Raw genomic sequence first — 23,211 nt, 5'->3', positions numbered from 1 at the left:
GGTGGCCACTGGCACACACAAAACTTGAGGTGCGGAGCAGTGTAAGACTTATTTTATAGGATACCCCCGGGTCTTTTTGTGGTGACAAACGCACACCAACAATAATAATGCCATTCGTGCTCTTACAATGGGCATACTGGCAGCCTCCCCTCTCCTGCCGCCACATGGGGTTTTATAGCATACTGGCATTGCTGATACATTAAAGGCCCCTTTGGCAAGATGCAATCAGTGTGTCAGGTCTACTCTGTGACCTTAGCTCACTCCAGTAAAGGGCAAGGGGGCTTACTGTGTGTGCAGTATGGAATCCCATGTAAACCTATAACTATGCTGGATGTATTCTCTGCTGGCTGACAGGCACCGGCTTCCTGCACACAAGCCCCATGCAGAGATCAGACAGCAGGAGCACGCCTGGTAGCTGCCATCTGTCGGCCAGGCTGCAGAGGGAGTCTGGGAGCCAGCAGAACCGCATTCTCCAGTCGGGGAGGGGGAGGAGGAGAGTGCCTGCAGCTGCTCCACCCTCACTTTGTGTCAGCAGGTAGAGGCACAGCAGCAGTCCCCGGGGAAGGAGGGCTCAGTGCCTTGGGAACAATCCACACTGAGAATGCCAGGCAGAGGAAAGTGCTAATCCCACCGCCAGATTTACAAAGGGATCGGTGCTGCACAGGGAAGGAACTCTCCCAGCCAGTGCTGGCTGCTGCAGGGATTGGCTGCTGTGGATGTGAGTGGGGCCTGCTGCTGCTGCATCGCCTGGCTACACACGGCCTCATCTACCTGTGCGTACTCCCCGGCTGCCTCCTGCAGCAGCTCCCACGCAGGGAGCCCGCTCCGTCCCGCACCACCTCTGCTCACCGCTCGCACCCGGGCGATGCTGCTGGACGCGCACAGCAAGGCTGAGCTCCTGGCTGGGAACAAATGAATGGAGAGTGGGCAGTGAGTGGGCTGTGACTCCACGCGGGACCTTTCGGTGGAAGGGATCAGCGGAACCAGAGAGGCCCTGCTGCTGCTGTCATGGGTGGGGGTGCATGCGGCCCCCTGCCCTGGGGGTAGGCGGCTGGCACTGCTGGCACGCGAGGTTCCCGGGACTGGCAGGCTGCACTATGGATGCCTGCTGCTGGCTGCAGTATGAGTAGAGCCTGGCTGCAGCTGGCATCCCACTGGCTGCTGCTGCTGCTGATAACCCTGCAGCCCACGCTGGCGGGCACCGACCTGGGGCAGAGGCAGCGGGCACGGATCGCCGTCTACCCCCTGAAGATGGAGACTCCAAACTTCACGGTGGAAGGGGTGTTCGCCCGGGTGGCAGATGCGAGCCCGGCGGAGGGCAGGCTCTTCCAGGTGAGTAGCCTCAACTGGCTTCAGGCCCTGGCATGCACATTGAGCTGGTGGCAGTGCCCTCATGCGCCCGCATGCATGCCATCTGAGGGGGGGGGGGGTGAAGGTGCCACTGCTGGGGCTGAGCGCTGTGCTGCTTATAGACAGGTAACTTATTAAACAGGAGAGAGTCATTATGGTAATCACTAGGTTGGGTCCAGCCAAAAATAACATTAAAAGAACCGCAGCTGCAGCTTGTAATTACCCTGCAGAATGTGACCAGTCCTGAGTGCTTGGGTGCAGGTGACTGGCAGAGCCACTGGAGGTGTGGACTGTCACTGTGTCCAGTCTTATATGGTAGATACACATTGATAGTATCCATGCCTTTGGCCAATGCAAAAGTAAATATACTCAACATTGGGTTGACATTTGTCACACCAACATTGAACATGTTCATAATGTTGACATTGGCCATGTCGACGCTGTTGAAATGCCAGCATAGTTTGTTTGGTTTTGAGGTAATCCTAACCCATAATGCTATATTGGGTTCATGTTGACATTTTCCAGGTATCGATGTTTATGATGTTTACATTTTAAGCAAGTAGTCGTCATAAATGTTGACTTAATGTCGATATTTGTAACTGTTGAGTACCTGACTGCATACCCGACAAGCTTTGCTCTTGAGTTGTGAATCTCTTGCTAATCTTGCTGTTTACTGTTAATAATTACACCGCCTAACATGAAAAATGCTGATGATTTGCATTTCTATAGTTTTTATTTTTATTATTATTATTATTATTATTATTATTATTATATTTTTTTAAGGCAACGAAAATTTGACCAGGTGGCCACATACATGTGCAAAAAATGTTTGTACTGTCTTCTTGCCACTGGAGAAGCGGACTACAGATATTGCACTTCACTTCTTTAATTCAATTTTTCTATGTTTAGTTACTTACTTATGTCCTTGGTATCACAGCTGTTAATGTTGTTTTTTTATGAACCATTTATGCCCTGTGACATGGTGTAGTATTCTCTATTAAAATGTTTTTTGGGGTTTTTTTTTCCATGAATTCCTTGACATATTTGGATTACAGTTGCTTTAAAATGCAGTGCACATGACTTTTGAGCAATAGTCAATGAAACCTATTTGAATTCTATAATTTCTATAATCAGGCATAATATGACTGATTATAAAAATAATAAAATAAAATTGTTTGGTGAATACAAGCTTTATGGAGTTGTACAAGTATTTCTTTGTTCCATTGTGTTTAAATTAGTGAGTTTTATAGTGACTGTATGACCTTTTGGCTATAAAACGATGGTCTTTCTTATTTTCATCTCCTGGAGAATTACAGTAAAATGTCATTTGCTTACATAACCTATTTTATATTGCAGCAAATGTCACTTCTGGGATCTGTTAGGATTATACAGAATGTATACCGGATTTACAAAAACTAAACTTGAGTTCCAGCAGTAAATCTGTATGCCGACGTGCGCTTTGCTTTATATGCAGATATGGTAGTTAAACATTAGGCATTCATGAGGGTAATTTAGAGGTTACCGTTCAGGGGTCAGCACACGTGTAGGTGAAATCGGTCACGTGGCTGTGCACCTAATGGAAATATTTAGAAAACTTGATTTTTGCATGCCTGGTTTAAAAGGGCAGTAAAATTTAAGGCACAATTAGTCTGATTTTGTGTTTGACTTCTTTTGGGTATTTTAAATCTACAGGGCCGGATAAATGTTTGCAGCTGCACCATTGTAAATAACTTGTGGGGACCCCTACCAATAAAATTGTCAATAAGGTATGCTGGCGATATTATAAATGTGTAAATACTCCTAGCACCACAGGTGTATTAAACACATTGTAGTGTCCCCAGTTTACATAATGGGGGGGGGATGCACTATGCTGTAAAGATCAATAAAGTTTTAGCCACTTGGCACCTAACTGCCCTGTCATAGGCTGTGTTTGAAAAATGTCAGGATCTGGTTGGTTGGCACAGTACCCCCATGTTAATAGTTGATACGCCTTTCAGAATATGCAAAAATCCCTAGATTTTACACGTGCACACGCATAATCCCGGGACTAGCATATGTCTGAATGGCTCTACCTGGGATTTTAGTTGACTAAAATCCGAGGTCCTGCGCACCTGCAATGGACCTTTGGATTTGTAAAAACTCGGGATTGTACCTGGTTTAAAATCCCAGGTATTATGTCTGAAAGGGGTATAAATGTGGGGGTTTTCTGGGTGGTTGCCCTGTTGTTAATCAGGCTCTGCAAAAATGTAGGTTTTGAAAATCCATTTCTTAGTCAATATTTCCCCAAGTGTTCTATTTCTCCCTACAGTGAGTTTGTGTATTACAATATATTGAAAGTAGCAAACCGTATGATCCTAAAGGTGCCCACAGACGCATCGATCCCAGCGTGCGTTCTGTGCTTAACTAGCACACATAGCATCGCATCGTATGCCTTGTGCATGCGATGCGATAAAAAGCTAGTTTAAAAAGTATGTGCAGCACATACTTTTTGTACTGTGCGATGAGGTGCCGCGGGAGCGCGCATAGCATCGCCCTGCCGGGATCGGTGCGTGTGTGGGCATCATTAGATCCAAGCTGGTGTGTCGTGTTGTTTTTAAAAAAAAATTAAAATAAATAATAATAATAAGTTCCTAATAAATAATACAGAACTGATCTTTTATTCAAAGGATCGATTTCCCCTGCAAATGAACTGTGGCATAAATACAATTTTTATAACCTTCCCTTTTGATAATCCAGTATGGTACATAGATTTTTTCATTTTTCCCTCCATACATTATAAATGATTATAGCATTACGAAATAGCAAGCGCTCTCTGATTTTAGATATGTAAGTTCAAAAAGTTAGGATGAGGGTGAACTTGTACAAGCATTCTCTTTGTCACTACTAGATGAGTAATACAGTGTACATCAAGCTGCACACTAACTTCAGGTGCCCTGCTGTGTACGGTAAATTGTATTAAACTAAAGTGAAGCCATCACACTTTAAAAACAAAGTAAATAAAAAAAATCTCAGCCAGGTGAGCGCTAGTGTAGAATTCAGGATCTGTCTTGTTTACATCACCTCAGTATAGTCAACTTGTATTAAGATTTGTCAGTCGTATCTTTTGAGTATTTGACCAAAATGAATAATAGTAATAATCATATTTTTAAAGTCCTGGAGCAAATAGCTGGTAAACCTTTATTATGTTCACACCTTTAGTGTGTAACAGGCAGCTGCTACTGGCATTTCTAAAATGCATTTGACAAATTCCAGCGGTATTTCGCAATCTGAGGTTTGTGGGTACCTTAATTGCATGTAAAAGGCTGTGTACCGTGCACACGTGGCTCTGATGTGTGAGGAGAATTCATTGCTGTAGTGGGCGAGTAGTTAAGCCTATTGAAAGAACTTGGCCCTGACATAAAACAGGTACGTTGCAAGGCAGAATACTTGTTTTATCACCATTTTTATTATGTTATTAATATTACAATGTGCGTGAGCTGGGTAGCTTCTTATTATCTCACTCGAGGTGTCTGACAAGTTTCAATGCCAAGCAAAATATATTTATTTACAGAGCAATTAGATTTTTTTCCAGGAGTGCGTTTTTTCATTTAGAATACTCTTTATAAGAACAGAACAGAATGGGGTACAATTGTGAGAGTTATAAGTAATAGCCAATCAGCATCTACTTTACATTTTAACGGTTGTGTTTAAAAAAATTATAGAAGTTGGTACTTTCATAATTTTGTCCCTTGTAAATATCCCCTAAAAGCTTTCAGGCCTACTTTTTGATAACATTTTATCCAAAATCTCCTTTTTTGGGAATCATTAAGCCGTTTAAACCTAGTGTTCATTCTAGCACCCGCTAGCTTTGAAAACCCATGCAGTTCCTGTTCCCTGCCTGGGGTGTCGCTGTCTGCTGTGGTGTTTCTAGCACAGGTCTGGTTTGCATATCAGTGCTGATATACAGACCACACTGTGCTAGAAGCACTACAGCAGACAGCGACACCTCAGGCAGGGAAGAGGAACTGCATGGATTTCCAAAGATAGCGGGTGCTAGAATGAACACTCTATAAACCCTAATATAAAGCTTCCTTTTAACCTCCCCCCAAGTCCATACTGTATAATCTATTGTACTAATAGTCTGTTTGTCCTGCATCTGTTACAATGTACTCTTTGGGAGGAAATGCTATATGGTCAAAGTTTGCAAAAGTGCAGATCTTTCTGTGACTTTGCAGCAGAATTTAAAGCGGCATTTCTTTATAGGCAGTTGTGGAAACTCGCACCCTAATACAATTTTCCCCTTAAGTCCTGAATAATTTTAATGAGCTTACTCTGTGCGTTCCTACATTCGAAATGACTGATGACCCACATTAATAGTTGTGATTAAATCTGTGAACACAATAGTAGATTGTGCAGAGGAATTTTTGTGATATGAATAATACATAAGATGTTTATGATCTTCACTAGTATACACCTTTTACAGTGGCGTAACTATACATTTTGCTCCCCCCTGCCAAAAAGTCTGTGCCCCCCCCCCCTCCAGGCTCCTCTCCAGCGTGTTTCCCCAGCGTGTGACATGATGACGTCACACACATAATGGAGAAGCTGAAGCAGGAGAGAGGAAGAGAGACCAGCAGACACTGCTGCTTCCCCTGGCTCCGCATCCCAAGCCGTCCTAGCACGCCCATCCGCCTGCCCATCCTGTACGCAGTAGCCAATAGCCGGCTCTGTGTACAGTCAATTGAATCAGTGGGGGGATTTGTTGTCTCTGCCATGGACGCACCCGCGCTGCGGCTGACTCGCCTCCGGTGCTCAGTCAGTGGGCAGTGGCAGGAAGCAGCATGTCAGTGCGTTGAGCAGGTGCCGGCGCCCACACAGACCCTGCTGCTGCTTGCTCCCCCAAGCGACTGCTGGGGCTGCCTTACAGTAGTTACGCCACTGACCTTTTAAGTCACTTCTATGGTTTTTTACTATACTGGTGCTATTAATCTGTTAATGTATGGGTTTACATGGTCATTGTACTGTCTTCTTGCCACTGGAGAAGCTGACTACAGATCTTGCACTTCTTTAATTGTCATTGTATGTTTAGTTACTTACTCATGTCCTTGGTATCACAGCTGTTAATGTTGTTTTTTATGCCCTGGTGACATGGAGAATACCGCTACTTTTGAAGTATGCGATATACAATAATTAGCCCTTGTTCAATGCTTCATGAGGTAGTACTAAAGTAATGTATTATGCTTAAAGTAGTATAAAAAAAATGCTGGTGTGTGCAATTGTTCTTAACAATCAATACAATGGGTTCCACTGAGGCAAGTGAACTTGGTTGCATGTGATCAGTGGGGAAAAAATGATGATGGTGACCATAAAAAAAAATATAATAAGATCACAAACTTCTCAGTCTGTAACAGTATAATTTTTTTTTTCCAGTTTACTGATAGTAGAGGAACCCATGATATGACTAGAAAAAATGTTACCACAAATCAATGACAAACCTATTGCCAATTAACCTGTATTCGATAAACTGGGTACTAGGTTGGTCAATCCCGGGATCGGCGGGATCCCGGGATTTGGCCACCAAAATGCCGGGATTTCAATCCTGGTATTGGAGTTTCCAATCCTGGGATTTCGGGATTAGACTGCGCATCTGAGCGAGGGGGTGGACGGCTTTCCATAGCGTTCCGCATATGTTAGTGCATATGCGATAATTATGAATGCGATAGGGGGCGGAGCTGGGGTGCGGATGTTAGAACATCCCCCACCCCCCCCCCCCCGGTTTGTTAGATGTCTCTGAAAACCAATCCCCAATGGATACTCCCCAGCATGTAATATACACACATGCAAAATTGAATAGGGCGGAGAGTTGACATCAGTGGGCACCCAGCGTTTTCCTGAGCACACCCAGTGTTTTCTTGGGTACGCCCAGGAAACGCAGGGTGTTCGTATGCAAACGCCCCCTGGGTGCGCCTCCTGCATACATTTTAATTTAATCAAATCTACAAGCCGACATAATCCTTGTAGGAGCCATGGTTGGTGTGCATAGACTGTCTATTGTAGAAGTAATTCTCCAGAGTTTAGGTGCCAACAGCAATTTATTATTATTTTGGGAGGGGGGGGATTTCTTGGCTACATGTATCCTGAGATTGTACAGGTTGAGGGCAGGTAAAAGCACTACTGGGGACATGATATGTAACTGGCACTACTGGGGACATGATATGTAACTGGCACTACTGGGGACATGATATGTAACTGGAATTACTGGGGACATTTGTAATTGGCACTACTGGGAACATGATCTGGAACTACTGGGGACATCTGTAACTGGCACTACTGTGGATCTGACATCTGTAGCATCACTACGGGGAACATGATCTGTAACTGGCACTACTGTGGATCTGACATCTGTAACTGGCACTACTGTGGATCTGACATCTGTAGCAGCACTACTGGGGACATTTGTAGCTGGCACTACTGTGGACCTGACATCTGTAACTGGCACTACTGGGGACATGATATGTAACTGGCAGTAGTGTGGACCTGATATCTGTAACTGGCACTACTGTGGACCTGACATCTGTAAATTACACTACTGGGGACATGATATGTAACTGGCAGTAGTGTGGACCGGACATCTGTAACTGGCACTACTGGGGACATGATATGTAACTGGCAGTAGTGTGGACCTGACATCTGTAACTGGCACTACTGGGGACATGATATGTAACTGGCACTAAATATGTGCAAGAAAATGATTGCTTGGCATGTAAATTCAGTGCCTGAGATATTACACAAACTTTTTTATGTTTTGAAACCTTGTTTTATGCACAAATAAAATATATTTCATGTGTTCGATGTGTATATCTGAAACACAACGTATAATAAAAAAAATAATAATTTAACTACCAACAACACAAATGAGTTACGAAGACGATGACCTAACTGTGCGGAGTTTGTATATTCTCCCCGTATTTGCGTGGGTTTCCTTCGGGTACTCCGGTTTCCTCCCACAATCCAAAAATATACTGGTAGGTAAATTGGCTCCTAACAAAATTAACCCTAAATGCAAGGTACCTCAAAATACCTAATTGAAATATAAAAAATATTACGGAATAATCCGTTATGGTCCCGAGAATTTTCCATAGGGGATACTCAACCTATACTGCATAGCTTTTTAGTTAATCTATTATTTATTTATTAACAGTTTCTTATATAGCGCACACATATTCCGCAGCGCTTTACAGAGCATAGTTGAACATTCACATCAGTCCCTGCCCCAGTGGAGCTTACAATCTATATATTCCCTACCACATGTACATGCCCACACAGGCATTCTAGGGTTAATTTTGTTAGGAGCCAATTTACCTACCAGTATATTTTTGGATTGTGTGAGAAAACCCACGCAAATACCAGGGAGAATATATAAACTCCGCACAGTTAAGTCATCGTGTTGGTAGTTAAAAAAATTTTTTTATCATTATTATACGTTGTTGTGTTTCAGATTTATCTACTAGTTTTTGACCTTGAAACAGAGCAATTATTTTGAAACTATATAAAAAATAGTCCAGTATATATTGTTCCATGTACGGCCAATTTTTGTACATTTTATTATGCCTTTGCAGTTTTGGTTAGTATGGTTTGGTAACTTTCAGTTGGAGCGATTGCCCACAACAACCAATCAGATTGTAGCTATTCTTTACAAATATTCTCTATAAAGCAGGGCTCAGAGCTGTGCTAGTATGGCATCATAGGGAGAACTGCATCAGGAGTATGGTGCCAGTGGGATAGCTGCAACAGGAGTATGGCCTCTGTGGAAGAGATGCGTCAGGGGTAAGGGATATATATAATTAATAAAATGTCACTGTTGCCAAGCAGGGGGAGCAAAATTTATAGTTACGCCACTGCGCAGTGTACCTGCTCTCATACAACTGGGTGGATTGATGACTTCTCTGCCTGGCTGTTACCGTTACCACGGATGGTAACGGCAGGGAGATGGGAGGGATAATTCCCCATAGCAACGACCATGTTAACCCCATGGCATCGCATGTAACTAACTCCTGGCAACGAGCATGTAAGTAAGTTGAACTTATGTGGCATAATATGTAATAGGCATTTGGTATTATATGTGATGGGCATTACAGATTGTGGCGTAATAGACATTACAGTGTTTGGCGTGTGGTATATTTAATGTGCATTATGGCGTGTGGTGTGATATGTCATAGGTATTATGGTGTGTGGCGTAATATGTCATAGGTATAATGGCTTGTGGTATAATACGTAATGGGTGTGTGACATGTATAAAAGGCATTACAGTGTAAATTTTGGGTGCGCGGCTTTGGCACGCACTGTTCCTATTTTTAGTTGGTCTGGCTCCTACTTTTTCATCCTGACTCCTAGATTTTAAAGAAATTTGTCAAGCCCTGCTATAAAGGAATGCTACAAATGATGAATTATTAATGCTAGAATCGGATTGCTAAGAGTAAATAAAGTTGTGTATGCCCAACTGATCATGGGAGGGGGGATGCGCTAACATACGCTCCCCCTTACCGCCGCCCATCGCCGGCTACCGCTAACATAATTATCGCATATGATCTAACACATGCGATAATTATGACAAAAGACAGCTCTCGCATTAAGAGCTGTCTTTTGCGGTGACCTGGCGATGAGCGGCGGCTCCCCCCTCCCTCTCTTACCTGGATAATTTTGCTGCTGCAGGGGGGGCTGGCTCTCCTCCTTCTCCTTGCACCTGGAAGAGGATGTACAGTGCAGGGAGGAGGAGATCACAGGTCCAGGCAGCACAGCTCTGTCCTGCCCGGACACAGGTGCGGGGGGTCGGTGCGGAGCGGCGGGGGGTCGCGTTAGAAGCCCATAGGCTTCTATGGGGCATCGCCAGATGTTTCTGGTAATGCCCCCCATCGCGGTAACCTGGCAGGGGATGCTTAGAGCATCCCAAAAATGTGGTAAAAACCCAATAACGGGGTTTTTACCGCATTTTAGTTTAGAGAATCTCCCCCCATGTGTGTGATGAGCCATGACCCCCTTTGACCTCTTGTGAGGCAGGGTAGCATCTCCTCTATGACATCGTGATTTTGCGTGTATAGCCCACAAGGTGAGACCGCATCAATTGCAGGAGCATTAGGAAGCGGTTTATCGGCATCGGTTCTGCATAGATGCGTACACACCTTTTCAAACTTGACCAAGATCACTTTCCAAGATCTGCCAATACTACTGGAATAGCTGTGTTTTTCATGTTCGATTCTATCTAAGAATAGAAAATGTAGGGGAAAAGAGAATGATTTGAGGGAATTCTCCAGTGCCTGTGTCCAGTCATCTAGTGGTTAAGCTGCAGACATCAGTTCTCCTGAGTAGTGACAAGCAAATGATCACCCAGTGATGTTGGTTTCCTAAACTCCTTCCCATATATCATTATGATTCAGACTATTGTATGATGTCACTTGTGGCATTTTTATCCTGTGGCTGGAAATTGTGTGTTTGCTGAGGAATACACAGCCTTTCAGTGTGTGTGCAAATCATTGTCCTCTTTCTTCGAAACGCCTATATACTGCAGGACAGTATATATCTCTCTCTGAGGTAACATGCAGCCTACGGGACTGAGCTGCTTTCATGTTTTACTGAGCCTAAATATTTCTCAAAATAAAAACTAAGCTGCAACATTTACGTAGTTCGCAGCCTTTAGCAATGTGAGATAATGGCTTTACCTACTCTAACTAAACCTGCTCATTGGGGTTAGCAATTACATGTCAAGTGTTTGTGGATTTTGATTGGCTGCTCATAACCCTACATCTAGCTGTTGGCTTATTTGGCTGGCTTCTTTGTCCCAGAGCTGGCAGAGCACTACAAAAATGTCTGCATAGTAGCAAATTTGGAAGATCTAAGAGGTATACAATACACCTTTTTATTAGTGCAGGTGTATTTAACCAAAGTGACACCCAAGCAGTTTTGCGTTGGACCCGTGAGGTCAGTGCCTCTTGCCCCACTTCACTCACAGAATATAGCACCCAAATATTGCTTTTGTAAATGTTTGTACGTTTTCTAATGTTGATGGCATCCAAATAGAAAAATGTTTCCTATCCCTATATTAGTTTACCTTTTTAACTCTGCTTGTATTCGTATTCACAAATCCATATTTGGTAAAATCCACACATACACAGTAGTGATGTCACAGGAGCTCAAATGAAAGCAGGTTCCGATTTTTAAATATTTTTTTAATCGATCTTCAATGGCTGTCAGTGCATATGCTTGTCTTGAAAAATTTAATTATTTGTGGTTTAGTGGTCATATCAACCCACAAAAACTACAGTACGTGCGTCCACATGAACAGGTTATTGCAAATGTTGTACTATGTATAATTTGTCATTAACAAATATTTGACACTATCTCCTGCGCGCAGGCTGACAAGTCCAAGGCTGTCCCCATTTCCCTGCAGAATAAATAGCCGCATCTGATTGAATCCAGCCCTTAGTATAAATGTGATTTTAGTCACTTTGTAAGGCCATGATTCTATTTTCTTAGTACAGTGACCACTCTCTTCTAGTACCAATGGGGCCATGTCTGTGACTATATGCTAATGCTAGTAAAAGCCCTTGTGTACAAATGTGGTGCTGAAGGCACAAGGACTGTGATACACACTGTGAACGGTTGCAGTGGCAACTATAACCACTTGTAGAATACCAGGTACAGAATATCTGTCATAGTATGTCCTACAATGTACACTATTAAGGGCATGAGTTCCCAACCACCCCGCGTCACACCCTTATCGCACCTGTCTGCTGGAATAACTGCATCTGTTTAACCACCGCCCAGGAACGCTGAATGGGCCCTGCCCAGGGGTGGCTCCAGAGGAGGGAGCTGCAGAGCGGTTCAAAATTCAAGTAGGGTAGGCACAGCAACTGCCACCAGCTGTAACCCCAAACTAAGTCACTGGCAGCTGGTGTTTCCCCCCTATTTAAATTATGAACTGTGCTGCAGCCCCACCTCTGGACCCGCCACTTCTGCCCCTCTGTGCGCAGTTACTGCAAGAAACATTTGCCACACAAATACATGCTTCAGGCGGGTTCGATGGAGGGGGAAGTCAGCTTCAACGCGCACCGAGCATCAGTCGCCTACGAACTTCCGTGCGGTTCGTATCATGGTTTTAGTGGACCCCTGTCCCTAGGTTCGGTTGAAGCTTAAAAATGCAACATTCGCCCCCCTCCTCCCTGCTTGATGCTGCACTGTAATCCACAAAAAAATCCTAGTGTGCACAAGCATACATGGCCAATAAAGTTGATTCTATTCTATCGAACAGCGCTACGCCATTGAATTCTGTGTGGGACTCGGAAAATAGGCTATGGTGATGTTAACCATGAACGAGAAAGTGTTCGGGAGTGAAAGCCAATCAAAAGCTGCTGTTTCATGACAATACACCAGCTTTGTAGTCAACGACTACCTGGCCTGCAACGAATCGCAACGCTTCGCTAGCCCCCCTGCAGTCCCGATCTGGCCCTGGCTGACCGTAGCAGAGGTCAAAGTTGCTTTGACACGCTGCTTGAAGGACATTCCGGAAAAGGACTTCCAGACTTATATTATATTAGTAGAGTAAATGACATATGCTCATTAGTCTCTAACCCTGTATACTGGTATGCCATATATGAGTAGATTATTACATTTATTTTGATACATCTTTAACTTTATAGTTGTATACTCACATTTCTGGCTCGGGTGTGTTTAGGGGCTGTGCAATGATCTAGCATAAAGTGGCTGATTATTCTCGCTTCTACAGTTCTCTAATGATTAAACACAGCACAAACCAAGAACCCCGCTCTGACATCTGTATTGTAGCACCAGCGTTTCAGCGGGGTTAAAGTGAGGGCAGAACATAAGTAACTTATAAAACACTGTTTAAAGTAAATAAAAATGTCACTACACGTCTAATAGGATTAATATTATTAGGCAACTCTTTGAAAAAAGGCAAAGCATTTGTTATCAGTATCGCAGTACAACTCTAAACATGGGCAGAGCACTGGCATATTCCTGCCACAAAGCGGGTCGTTGTACTTAATGTGGTGTAAACATGGTTTTGTACAGCACGGATGTGTATGGTAATATATTACATCAAGCTTTATATCCCCCCGATTGTACACACCTACAAAGCATTTGCCAGTTATTGCTTCATTATTCTGCTTTGTAACCACTTCAGAGGCATTTTATTTGGCCCGAGCAATGTTTTTGCTGCTAATGAACGGGACATGGCAAAGAGAACAGACTTGTAAGCGGTTTGGTTTTGTCCCAGCAAACAGACTTCCAAAACGAATCACTCCCCCATCACTTAATTCCGGCACGACTTTATCTGCAATGTCAAAATGGAACGCGCATTCCACACGCATATTAATTGGACACCGTCCCTGAAATTTAACTGTGTAGCATGACAACTGTCACTTGTTCCCCATCCTATGAATTGTTTGTATACATAACGCATAACAACACGATTGACGACACAGATATACAGTACGATAAAGCACTATCTTCTTTTTTTATTTTTGGGCGCATCTCTTTCTAGTTTGCGAATGTCATTAAGTTTTATGACCAGTCACTGTAAATGCTAAACCTGGGTCATTGCAGGATACACAGTCGGCACTTTGATCTCAGAGGGCTTGGTTGAAATATCCACTTACCTCACAAGGGAGCTTATTCCTAAAAGCAGCTAAAATATTTTTTATTTTGACAAGTGCTACTTCTAGTTGGATGATACTCCTAAATCCAAATTTTATTAATTACCAGTTATTTATATAGCGCATACATATTCCGCAGCACTTTTCAGAGAATATTTGAACATTCACATCAGTCCCTGCCCCAGTGGAGCTTACAATCTATATTCTCTACCACATGTACACGCACACACATCCATTCTAGGGTTCATTTTTGTAGGGAGACAATTAATCTACCAGTTTATTTTTGGGTTGTGGGAGGAAACCGGAGTACCCGGAGGAAACCCACGCAACAACAGGGAGAATATACAAACTCAGCACAGTTAGGGCCATGGTGGGAATGGAACCCATGACCTCAGCACTGTGAGGCAGTAACGCTAACCATTACACCATCCATAATGCCCAAATTGAGTCCAAACAACTACAAACTAATAGCCAGTGCAAGGTAGAAAAATTGTTTGATTGAAATATGAAGCGTTAAGTGATGTGACGTGAATGTTCTAAAAATGGAAACCTCTTCAATGTTGTGATAATGGTATCTATATGTACTTTCTAGGGTTTTTTTTCTTTGTTGCGATCTCATTTTTATGTGAGTGTGATTGATCCAGGTTAATGAGCAACAGAATTTCCACAATGACCACAAGAAGCTGTGTCCTAGAAGGTAAAGTAGAAAGGTCTTTTTGACTTTTCAGACACCGGTATGTGGTATTTTTATACTAGACTGCCTTTCTACATACAGTCCATGTGGCATGTGGAAGAATGTTTAGAAGCATAGGTTGTCAATGACCTCTTGAGGAACTTTTGGTGTATATAGGAGGTAAAACCACCCAAAATTTTATCATAAGAGCCTGTCAGGCTGGATACATACGGATGATCTGAGATGGGTATGCTGGGTGTCAGAATACAGACTCCGGCATCTCAAAGGAGGCAATCCTGATGGGGGGCCAGGTAAGTATACTTTTCCCTGTCCCCCCTAACACCCCCTTCTCCCCCCTCTGTGGGGTAGATGTATGAAGCAGTGAGAAGTAAGCCAGAGGACAATTGGCCCATGGCAACCAATCAGCTGCTCTGCATAATTTTATTTTATGCAAATTATAGATGTTACTTCAGTGCTGATTGGTTGCCATGGGCCACTGCACTGCTGGCTCACTTCTCCCTTTATCACAGCTTCATACATCTGCCGCTCAGTGCCTGCCTAACCCACCCTTTTGGTGTAAAAAGAAAAAAAAAGCCATGTATAGCATGGCTTGCGTGAAATAATAGTAAAAAAAAAAGCTGTGAAAACTGATTAGCGACCTTTTTACGTGTCAACATTTTCTCAATGTTGACCTAGTGCATATCAAAAAGGCCGACATTTTTGGTCCACCAACTGACTGTCTTCTTAGTTAGGGCCGTGAGTCACAATGTCAGTGCTGTGAGCCATGCTAACCATTCTACCATCCATACTACCATATCTGCAAGCTTAAAAATGGAATGTGCTCGAATGGTCGACAGTGTCAAAAGACTGTTAGTCGACATGGCCAAAGGGTCAATATGAGTTTTTTTTTTTTTTTTTTGTTTCTTTTTTTTAATAAAGGAATTGTTCATACTTTACCATTCCAGTGAGCAATATAATAGTGTCCGTGCCCAAAGCATGGCAAGCCATGCGAGCAGACACGGTACACTTATACGGTGTCCATATTGACATTAAAAAAAACTTTTGACTGTTGACCATTCGACCCACACTCCCATTAATACAGCACCGGTACTTGTGTATTATAGCGGCGCCCCCGATGTGCATCGCGCCATGTTTTCATTGCATCGCATGGCATGCGATGCGACTCGATTTTTGCCCCCTATGCAATGAAAGATCGTATAAGCACCATAAAGGGTGCTTACAATGTGAAATGCACCCCCACGCCACCCCCCCCCCCCCCCCCCACTATAATCGTGAACCCGAAGCGTGGTGAGCGCAGCGGTACGCGTCCTCCGACCTTTTCATACCCCCACCATCCACGTCGGCGTGGAGTTGAGAATAGAAAGTGTGGCGAGCGCAGCGAGCCCGAAGCGTGGCGAGCGCACGCGGATACCTTCACAGGTATCGGAGTCCCCTCGCGGGCTTCACAGGTATCCGCGTCCCCTCGCGGGGCTCGCCACGCTTCGGGTTCACGTTTATAGTGGGGGGGGGGGTGTGGCGTGGGGGTGCATTTCACATTGTAAGCACCCATTAGGGTGCTTATACAATGTATAATCGCATCGCATTGTATGACATTGTACAGTATCGCGCGATATCGCGTCGCATCGCATACCATCGTATGCGATGCGATGGGCACCGCCAAAATACACAAGTACCCAGCACCACATTTATTCCTATGGAGAGTTAACACAAAACATCTAATTGAATAGCAATCCCTTTGTGTGCAGCCACTTTAACCCTCACATATAGGTTATCCCAGCTAATTGAATAGCAATCCCTTTGTGTACAGCCAGTTTAACCCTCACATATAGGTTATCCCAGCTAATTGAATAGCAATCCCTTTGTGTACAGCCACTTTAACCCTCATATATAGGTTAGCACAGCTTATTGAATTTGTCCCATAAAGTGTGAGAACTTAAAACAATGCAAAACATAGAAGCGCCCAAGTCATGTAACCTATATACAGTTATGTAACCTATATCTAGCCTACGTAAGCCAGAAGTCATGTAACCTATATCTAGCCTACGTAAGCCAGAAGTCATGTAACCTATATCTAGCCTACGTAAGCCAGAAAGTTCAGTGTCGCTGTTGGCATGGGAGAGGAGATTATGGTAAGTGTGGAACGGAAGAACAGATCAGGGAAAACGGCCAACTCAGGAACACTACCAATCAATTGAGCTTGTTAACTTTTTCCTTTCATAAAACATTTTTTATTTTTTTTGTAAAGGAAGTTTAACTACAGTAAGGCTCCAAATTAAACAATCATAGAGGGTTCCTGAACCCGATCAATTGAGTTTTAATCACCTGAACACTTTGTTCCCTTATTGTTTCTGTGTTTTGATCATTGATGACAAAAGGTCACTACGTCCAGTCTCTGGCAGAGTTCGGTGGACACTTATACTGGCATGTCCATATTTCTATAATCTGCAGCATATTACAGGTATTCTGATACAGCACTCGTCAGTTACACAGGTTTGAGCTCACCCATTGGCTGCTCATGTACAGTAGGCTGACCTCCTTGGATATACAAGTTTGCCCAATAACCTACTACTCCATATTACTACTTTCAGATAGATCCATACATGCAGAACATAGAAATGTTACATACAAATAGCATATTCACATTCCTAACCAGAACACCCTAAATAAAAGGTACTATATGGTCATTAACATGATTGCAGGTCCTTGTGTAGGATATTCCAAACATCTGACACATTAAATAACAGCCTGTGCCCCTCCAGCTGTTGTACAACTACAAGCCCCATGTCATGCCAGCCTAAACCAGATACCAGAGAGCTAGGGGTTACCCAATCCTTGTAGGTCTCTGGCGTATTTTTTTTAATCTGGCTAAAACTCTGCAGTCCTTGCATACAACCTTGGGTTCAGGGGAAAAGCAAATATTAAGAGTGTGGACTGTTTTCTGTAAAATAAATGCTCTGCAGTGGATAGCAACATGTACTGTACCCCTGCCCTCTGTCTCACATTGCTACATGATTTCACCAAGTGTGGAGAGGGTGAGATAAACTACCAACTAAGGAGCATCTGTTAGTTTTCAAACAGTCCAGAAAATGACAGTTATGCTCTTTACCTCTCTCCAAGCTCTTTTTCTAAATCTCCCACTAAGATACACGGTCAGCCTTGGAGATAAAGCGTAGCGATAAAGTACCTGCCAATCTGCTCTTAACTGCCATATTGCAGGCTGTGTTTGAAAAATTACAGGAACTGATTGGCTGGTACTTTTATCTTTCTCCATTGCATCATTCTACAAGGCTTAATACATCTCATGAAGGAGTTAAACCTCTAGGGGCGGGATGTACTAACATCCGCCGCCCCTCTTTGCCGGCCACTGCATTGATTCTAATCACATATGCACTAACATATGCGATTTAGTAAGGCAAAGGATAGCTCTTGTGATAAGGGCTGTCCTTTGAGATGCAGCGCCGTCCCTAGAGCCGGGAGTCCTTCTGCGCATGACCAGAGTGATGTCGCCGGCCGTGGGGCACACTGGGAGGGATCCGTGACTGATCCTCTGACAGTGCTGAGGAGAGAAGGCCTATAGGCTGCCATAGGGTATCGCCAGCAAAAGCTGCAGAGTGGTGATCCGACGGAGGGGCTTTAGTGCATACGAAAATGCGGTTAAAACCCTGATGATGGGGTTTTTACAGCATTTTTGGTTCTAGAGCATCCCACTCTATATTGGGTTTTGTTTGTGTGTTGAGCACGTTTCTACACTATTTCGACGCATTGGGACAATAAACTATGTGAAGTGTCAAATCGTATGTTATTTTCTGATTTCTGGGCAAAGTGTATGAGGGTAAAGAATGGTTTCATATGCGGTGCCATTGTTCTTGACCATGGTTGTAGTTTACTACTTCAGCTGCTGCACTTTTGTGTTGATTTTTAACATATATATATATATATATCTCTATATATATCCAAAAACCGTGGTTTCCCACAATATTTCTTGTTTTTTTTTTTTTGGTCGTTCCCCCCCCCCCCCCCCCCCCCAACTACCAACAACTGCACCTTTTTTCATACTTACCTCATCCCCCAGTGTCCATGGCGGCCATCGGACATCACCGGCGCAGTGCATCCCTGGGCCCGGGGATGCCACTGGAGAGGATTCCGATGGTCGCCATGGATATTGGTGGACCATCAGGGCACTGCCGGAAGACCATTGGGGCACTGCCAGAGGACCAGGTAAGAATGAAAAAAAAAATGCTCATGATCCCGAGCATTTTGGATAAGGGATCCTCAACCTGTATACCTAAAAAAAAAAAAAAAAAAAAAAAAAAAAAAAAAAAATATATATATATATATATATATATATATATATTTATACTCTCACATTATAGCAACTGTATACATGCTTGGATAATTATCCATTGCTGGAAAATAATACGGCACTGCATATCCGAAGGATTTGTTTTTTCCTCTCTGTCACCTTTGGTCACCCTGCCCCATATCATTACACAATATCTCTTCACCAATATCCGCTACATGTGGAATGGGGACTGCAGGTCTAGGGCTATTAAGTAATAGCTGCAATTCGCTAGTTGTAAAATCACTATTCTCAGTACAGGATGATTTTTCCCCTCCTTTTCCAGATAAACAGGTTGTAAATGGGTGTATATAGTAACCATTGTGCTTTGGAGCGCTACACCGTTTTCTCTGTTGGCTAACAGATAATCTTTTTATGTCTCTTGATGTTTCATGAAAGACGGAGCTGATAGCGTTATCGCATTTGTCGTGAGAAAGTTCACTTACAGCCCCGAGATGATGGTCATTTAGGAGCAGCGCTGAGGCGCATGGTGTCATTTCCTTTACATAGCCGATATACGTGTGCATAAATACCAATGTCTACTTTACTGTGAGTAAAAGCAATCATCCGTCCTCAGGGCCCTGCTACCATTCCTAGGGCTAATGACCAGAGCAGAGAAGCTATTTAGTATGATGCATTCATATTCATGAGTGGACCAGTGTTGACCCCCTTCTAGTTAACTGAGCGGCAGTCCAGAGGCAGATTTAATAGAGGTGAGGACCCATGTGCCAGACTTTGTGGGCCCCCTTTGCTATGTGTGTACGGAGGTCTCCAGTGGCACTGCATCTACACTATGTTTCTGAAGATTTCTCTACTGCGCAAATCAAAGGGGCCGCCGTGCTATAATCCTAGTGATTTCGGTCTTGAACATCGTCCAACAGGGGACTCTAGAAAGGTAAATATACTGTATAGGTGCAGTGCAAAACATGGCTTTCTACACAGTGTAAACACTTTATCAGCTAACATGGTTCCCCTACTGGGTATGGATATCCGATAGACTGACAAAAGGTCGACACAAGAAATAGGTCAACACAGGAAAAGGTCAACATGAGTTTTTTTGTTTTGTTTTTTAATCTTTGGTGTGTGTCAAAATGGATCCCCAATTAACGCGTACCTTCACTTGCCACCATGCTTTACTGCTCCCAATTGTAGGCCACAAGGATTGTAAAGTATGAAGAAGCCTTTTGTCAATGTCGACTTTTTTCATGTGTCGATCTGTTGACCAATAGTGGTTGACCTATTGACTGTCGACCTATCAACCGGAACCATCCCCTACTAGGCAGTTCCTTTGTGACTGCTCAATGCATTTATCTTTTCCGAAAAATTGGCCTATTAAAAGCCGATGTGGTGTAGGGGCTGAACCAATCACAGGGCTTTTGACTAGTTTTCCTGCCATTTCCCTCTCCATTTAAAGTTCTGCACTTGTAGAAGTCCCCCGGCTCTAGGTGGCAGAGATGGTCAATACATATTTTGAACATCTATTATTTTACAATGGTGCTTGAGCATCTTTATTTGCACTTTTATTTTGATATTTGCTTTTTTTGAAGGATAAGTAAAATATATGATTGATTTAGCTTCCTTGCATAAGTTTTCCTCACTTTTACTTGTGTGTAACTAGATGCTGAAATATGGTGTTGAAATAATTAATTTCTATAAAAATTGTCAGGGCTATTCCTACATAATTTTAATCACCTTCCTGACCAATTTTTTTTTACACGTTTAAATAAGACAATTTCCAACAGTTGCAGTATCTGCATTTTAATAGTCTTGAAAAGTTTTATTTTTTATTTTTTTTTCCCCTTCTAGTTTGGCATAGGGAACCATTCGTAAATAGCAACACATAGGAGCTGCAAGGCAGGACATGACCTTCCTCTGCATTATCTCACTTCTCTTATAATGGAAGGATAATATACTTCACAGGCACCGCTCATTCTGCCTTCAAAACACGCCCTGGGAAGGACTTCTTTTTTTTTTTTTTTTTTTATTACAACTGGAACAAAAGAAATAGTTTTATAACCATGCTACGTGCAGCTGCTGGCAGGAATGATAAAAGGGAGCATGTAGGTTGGGGGGGGGGAGAGTGAGGGAGCCTTCAGATAATTCCTTCATAGCAGAGACCTGTAGAGCTTTGTTCATTGAACTGTATTCCAAGGTGAAGAAATGCTGAGGAGTCGTGTTAGAGGAACTCGTTCCATGCAGACATGTGGGAAGGCATGTCGGGATATGCAACCGCACTGGAATTTTGAGTGTATTTATGTTACACACTCCGGAACACACACATATGTACATAGCGCAAAACCTTTTTGTCTGATTTCTTCATGTTTTAACTCACTAAGAGCACAGGTAAAAAAAAATCATCATAAATATCTAGACAAATGTCAATAGTTTTCAGTGACCTGGAAATGTGTGGATGTTTTACAGATCTCTCTGAATTTCATAGGATTGTGCAGGGGTACCAAAACAAAATTTCCACTTTAAATAAAGCAACAAATAAGGTTCCTTTTTTAAATAATGAACTTTAGCTATCTTATTAAATATAAATTATCTCTCTTTCAAAACGTCTCTGGAGGTCAAACAAGGAAGGTTGCATGCTAGCCTTTGAGCCTTCCAGCCTTCTCATCAAAAGTGGTACCCCTTTGTAGCCTTGAACCACCAACCCAGCTGATTCGCTGGCAGCAAGCACTCCTTGTAACAGAGGGGTCTATTAATGAAGTAGTGAAATGCATGAAGCAGTTGCCCATGGCGACCAATCAGGTGCTAAATATTATTTCGTAGAACGCACTTGATAAATGTTGTGTCAAAGCGAATTGGTGGCTATGTGCAACTTCTCCACTGACTCACGTCTTTCTCCTATAACCGCTTCATGTCTAGACCCCAGAGTGTGGTGCTTGGCAGTGATAATATAATGAATAGCTGCACTTTAATAGAAACTTGGTGGTAAATTTAATAAAGCTTCTAAAAATGAAAAGAGTAGATGTTGCCTATTACAACCAATCAGATTCTGTCTATCGTTTTCTAGGATGCAATAGAGAAACGATAGACCAAATCTGATTCGGTGGCTAAGGGCAACATACTCTTTTCATTTTAAGAAGCGTTAGTAAATTTACCCCATAGAATCTGACAGCAGATCAGAACCATTTGACTTGTATAGCCTGCCTTGCGGTGATCAATGGCATTGAAAATGGCTAAATTACATGTATGTGACAGCTGGTCCGTTTTGATGCGCATTGCACTGGAGACTGGGAGTTGGAGCTGCTGCAGAAGCAATCTTGCCTTCCTGGCTTGGCTGGGATTGCATGTGATGTATTGTGATCTATATTGCGTACGATTCTGCTGCCCGGGAAGGTTTTGGGTGGCTCAAGAGGGGGTGCAAAGGAGAGGGAGGAGTCGAGAGTGACACCCAGGCAGCGGAGTTGGGGAACGGGGGAGATGATGGTGGTGTTAACTGTGATAGAGATATTAGTAGGGGGCATAGCTCTGGGTTGGGGAAAGATAATAAGTTCGGTTTTGTCCATATTCAGCTTCAGAAACGCTCAGACATCCAGGAGGAGATGGCAGAGAGGCAGTTAGAAACCTGAGAGAAAACAGTGGGGGACAGATCAGGAGAGGAGAGGTAGATTTGGGTGTCATCAGGATAGAGGTGATATTGGAAGCCAAAGGAGTTAATGAGTGCACCCAGAGAGGAGGTGTACAGGGAGAACAGAAGGGGGCCAAGGACGGAACCATGAGGGACCCCGACAGGAAGGATGGAAGGTGGTGAGGTGGAGCCAGATGCAGAGGCCGAGACTGAGAAGGAGCGGTTGGAAAGGTCAGAGGAAAACCAGTTGAAGACCGTGCCAGAGAGGACAATGTTTTGGAGTGTGTGGAGAAGGAGAGGGTGATCCACAGTGTCAAAGGCAACAGATAGGTCCAAAAGGATAAGCAGGAAGAAGTGACCCTTGGATTTGGCTGACAGCAGGTCATTGGTGACTTTTTCACTAGGGCAGTCTCAGTGGAGTGAAGTGGGCGAAAGCCAGATTGAAGGGGATCAAGGGTGGAGTGGTCATACAAGTAGCTGGTGAGATGCCTGTAAACCAGCCATTCTAGTATTTTAGAGGCAAATGGGAGAAGAGAGATAGGGCGGTAGCTTGTGGGAGATAAAGGGTCCAGGTTTGGTTTTTTAAGAATAGGTGAGACCAGAG

The 23,211-nt window shown here is 43.4% G+C and overlaps 1 protein-coding gene across 1 annotated transcript in view; it reads left to right on the top strand.

Annotated features, from left to right (window-relative positions):
• Positions 1–401: 401 nt before the first annotated feature.
• The window catches only part of RNF43 (ring finger protein 43), a 58,956-nt gene continuing 36,146 nt past the window's right edge, over positions 402–23,211 (top strand). Inside the window, exon 1 of the mRNA XM_083172034.1 lies at positions 402–1,332. Within this exon, the coding sequence (XP_083028160.1) occupies positions 1,102–1,332 (231 nt within the window). The 5' untranslated portion in view covers positions 402–1,101. The remainder of the gene's footprint in view (positions 1,333–23,211) is intronic.

Source organism: Crinia signifera, chromosome 2 (assembly GCF_055691185.1).
Source record: "Crinia signifera chromosome 2, ASM5569118v1, whole genome shotgun sequence".
NCBI classification, from domain to species: domain Eukaryota; kingdom Metazoa; phylum Chordata; class Amphibia; order Anura; family Myobatrachidae; genus Crinia; species Crinia signifera.
This window is presented reverse-complemented; position numbering and strand designations above follow the sequence as displayed.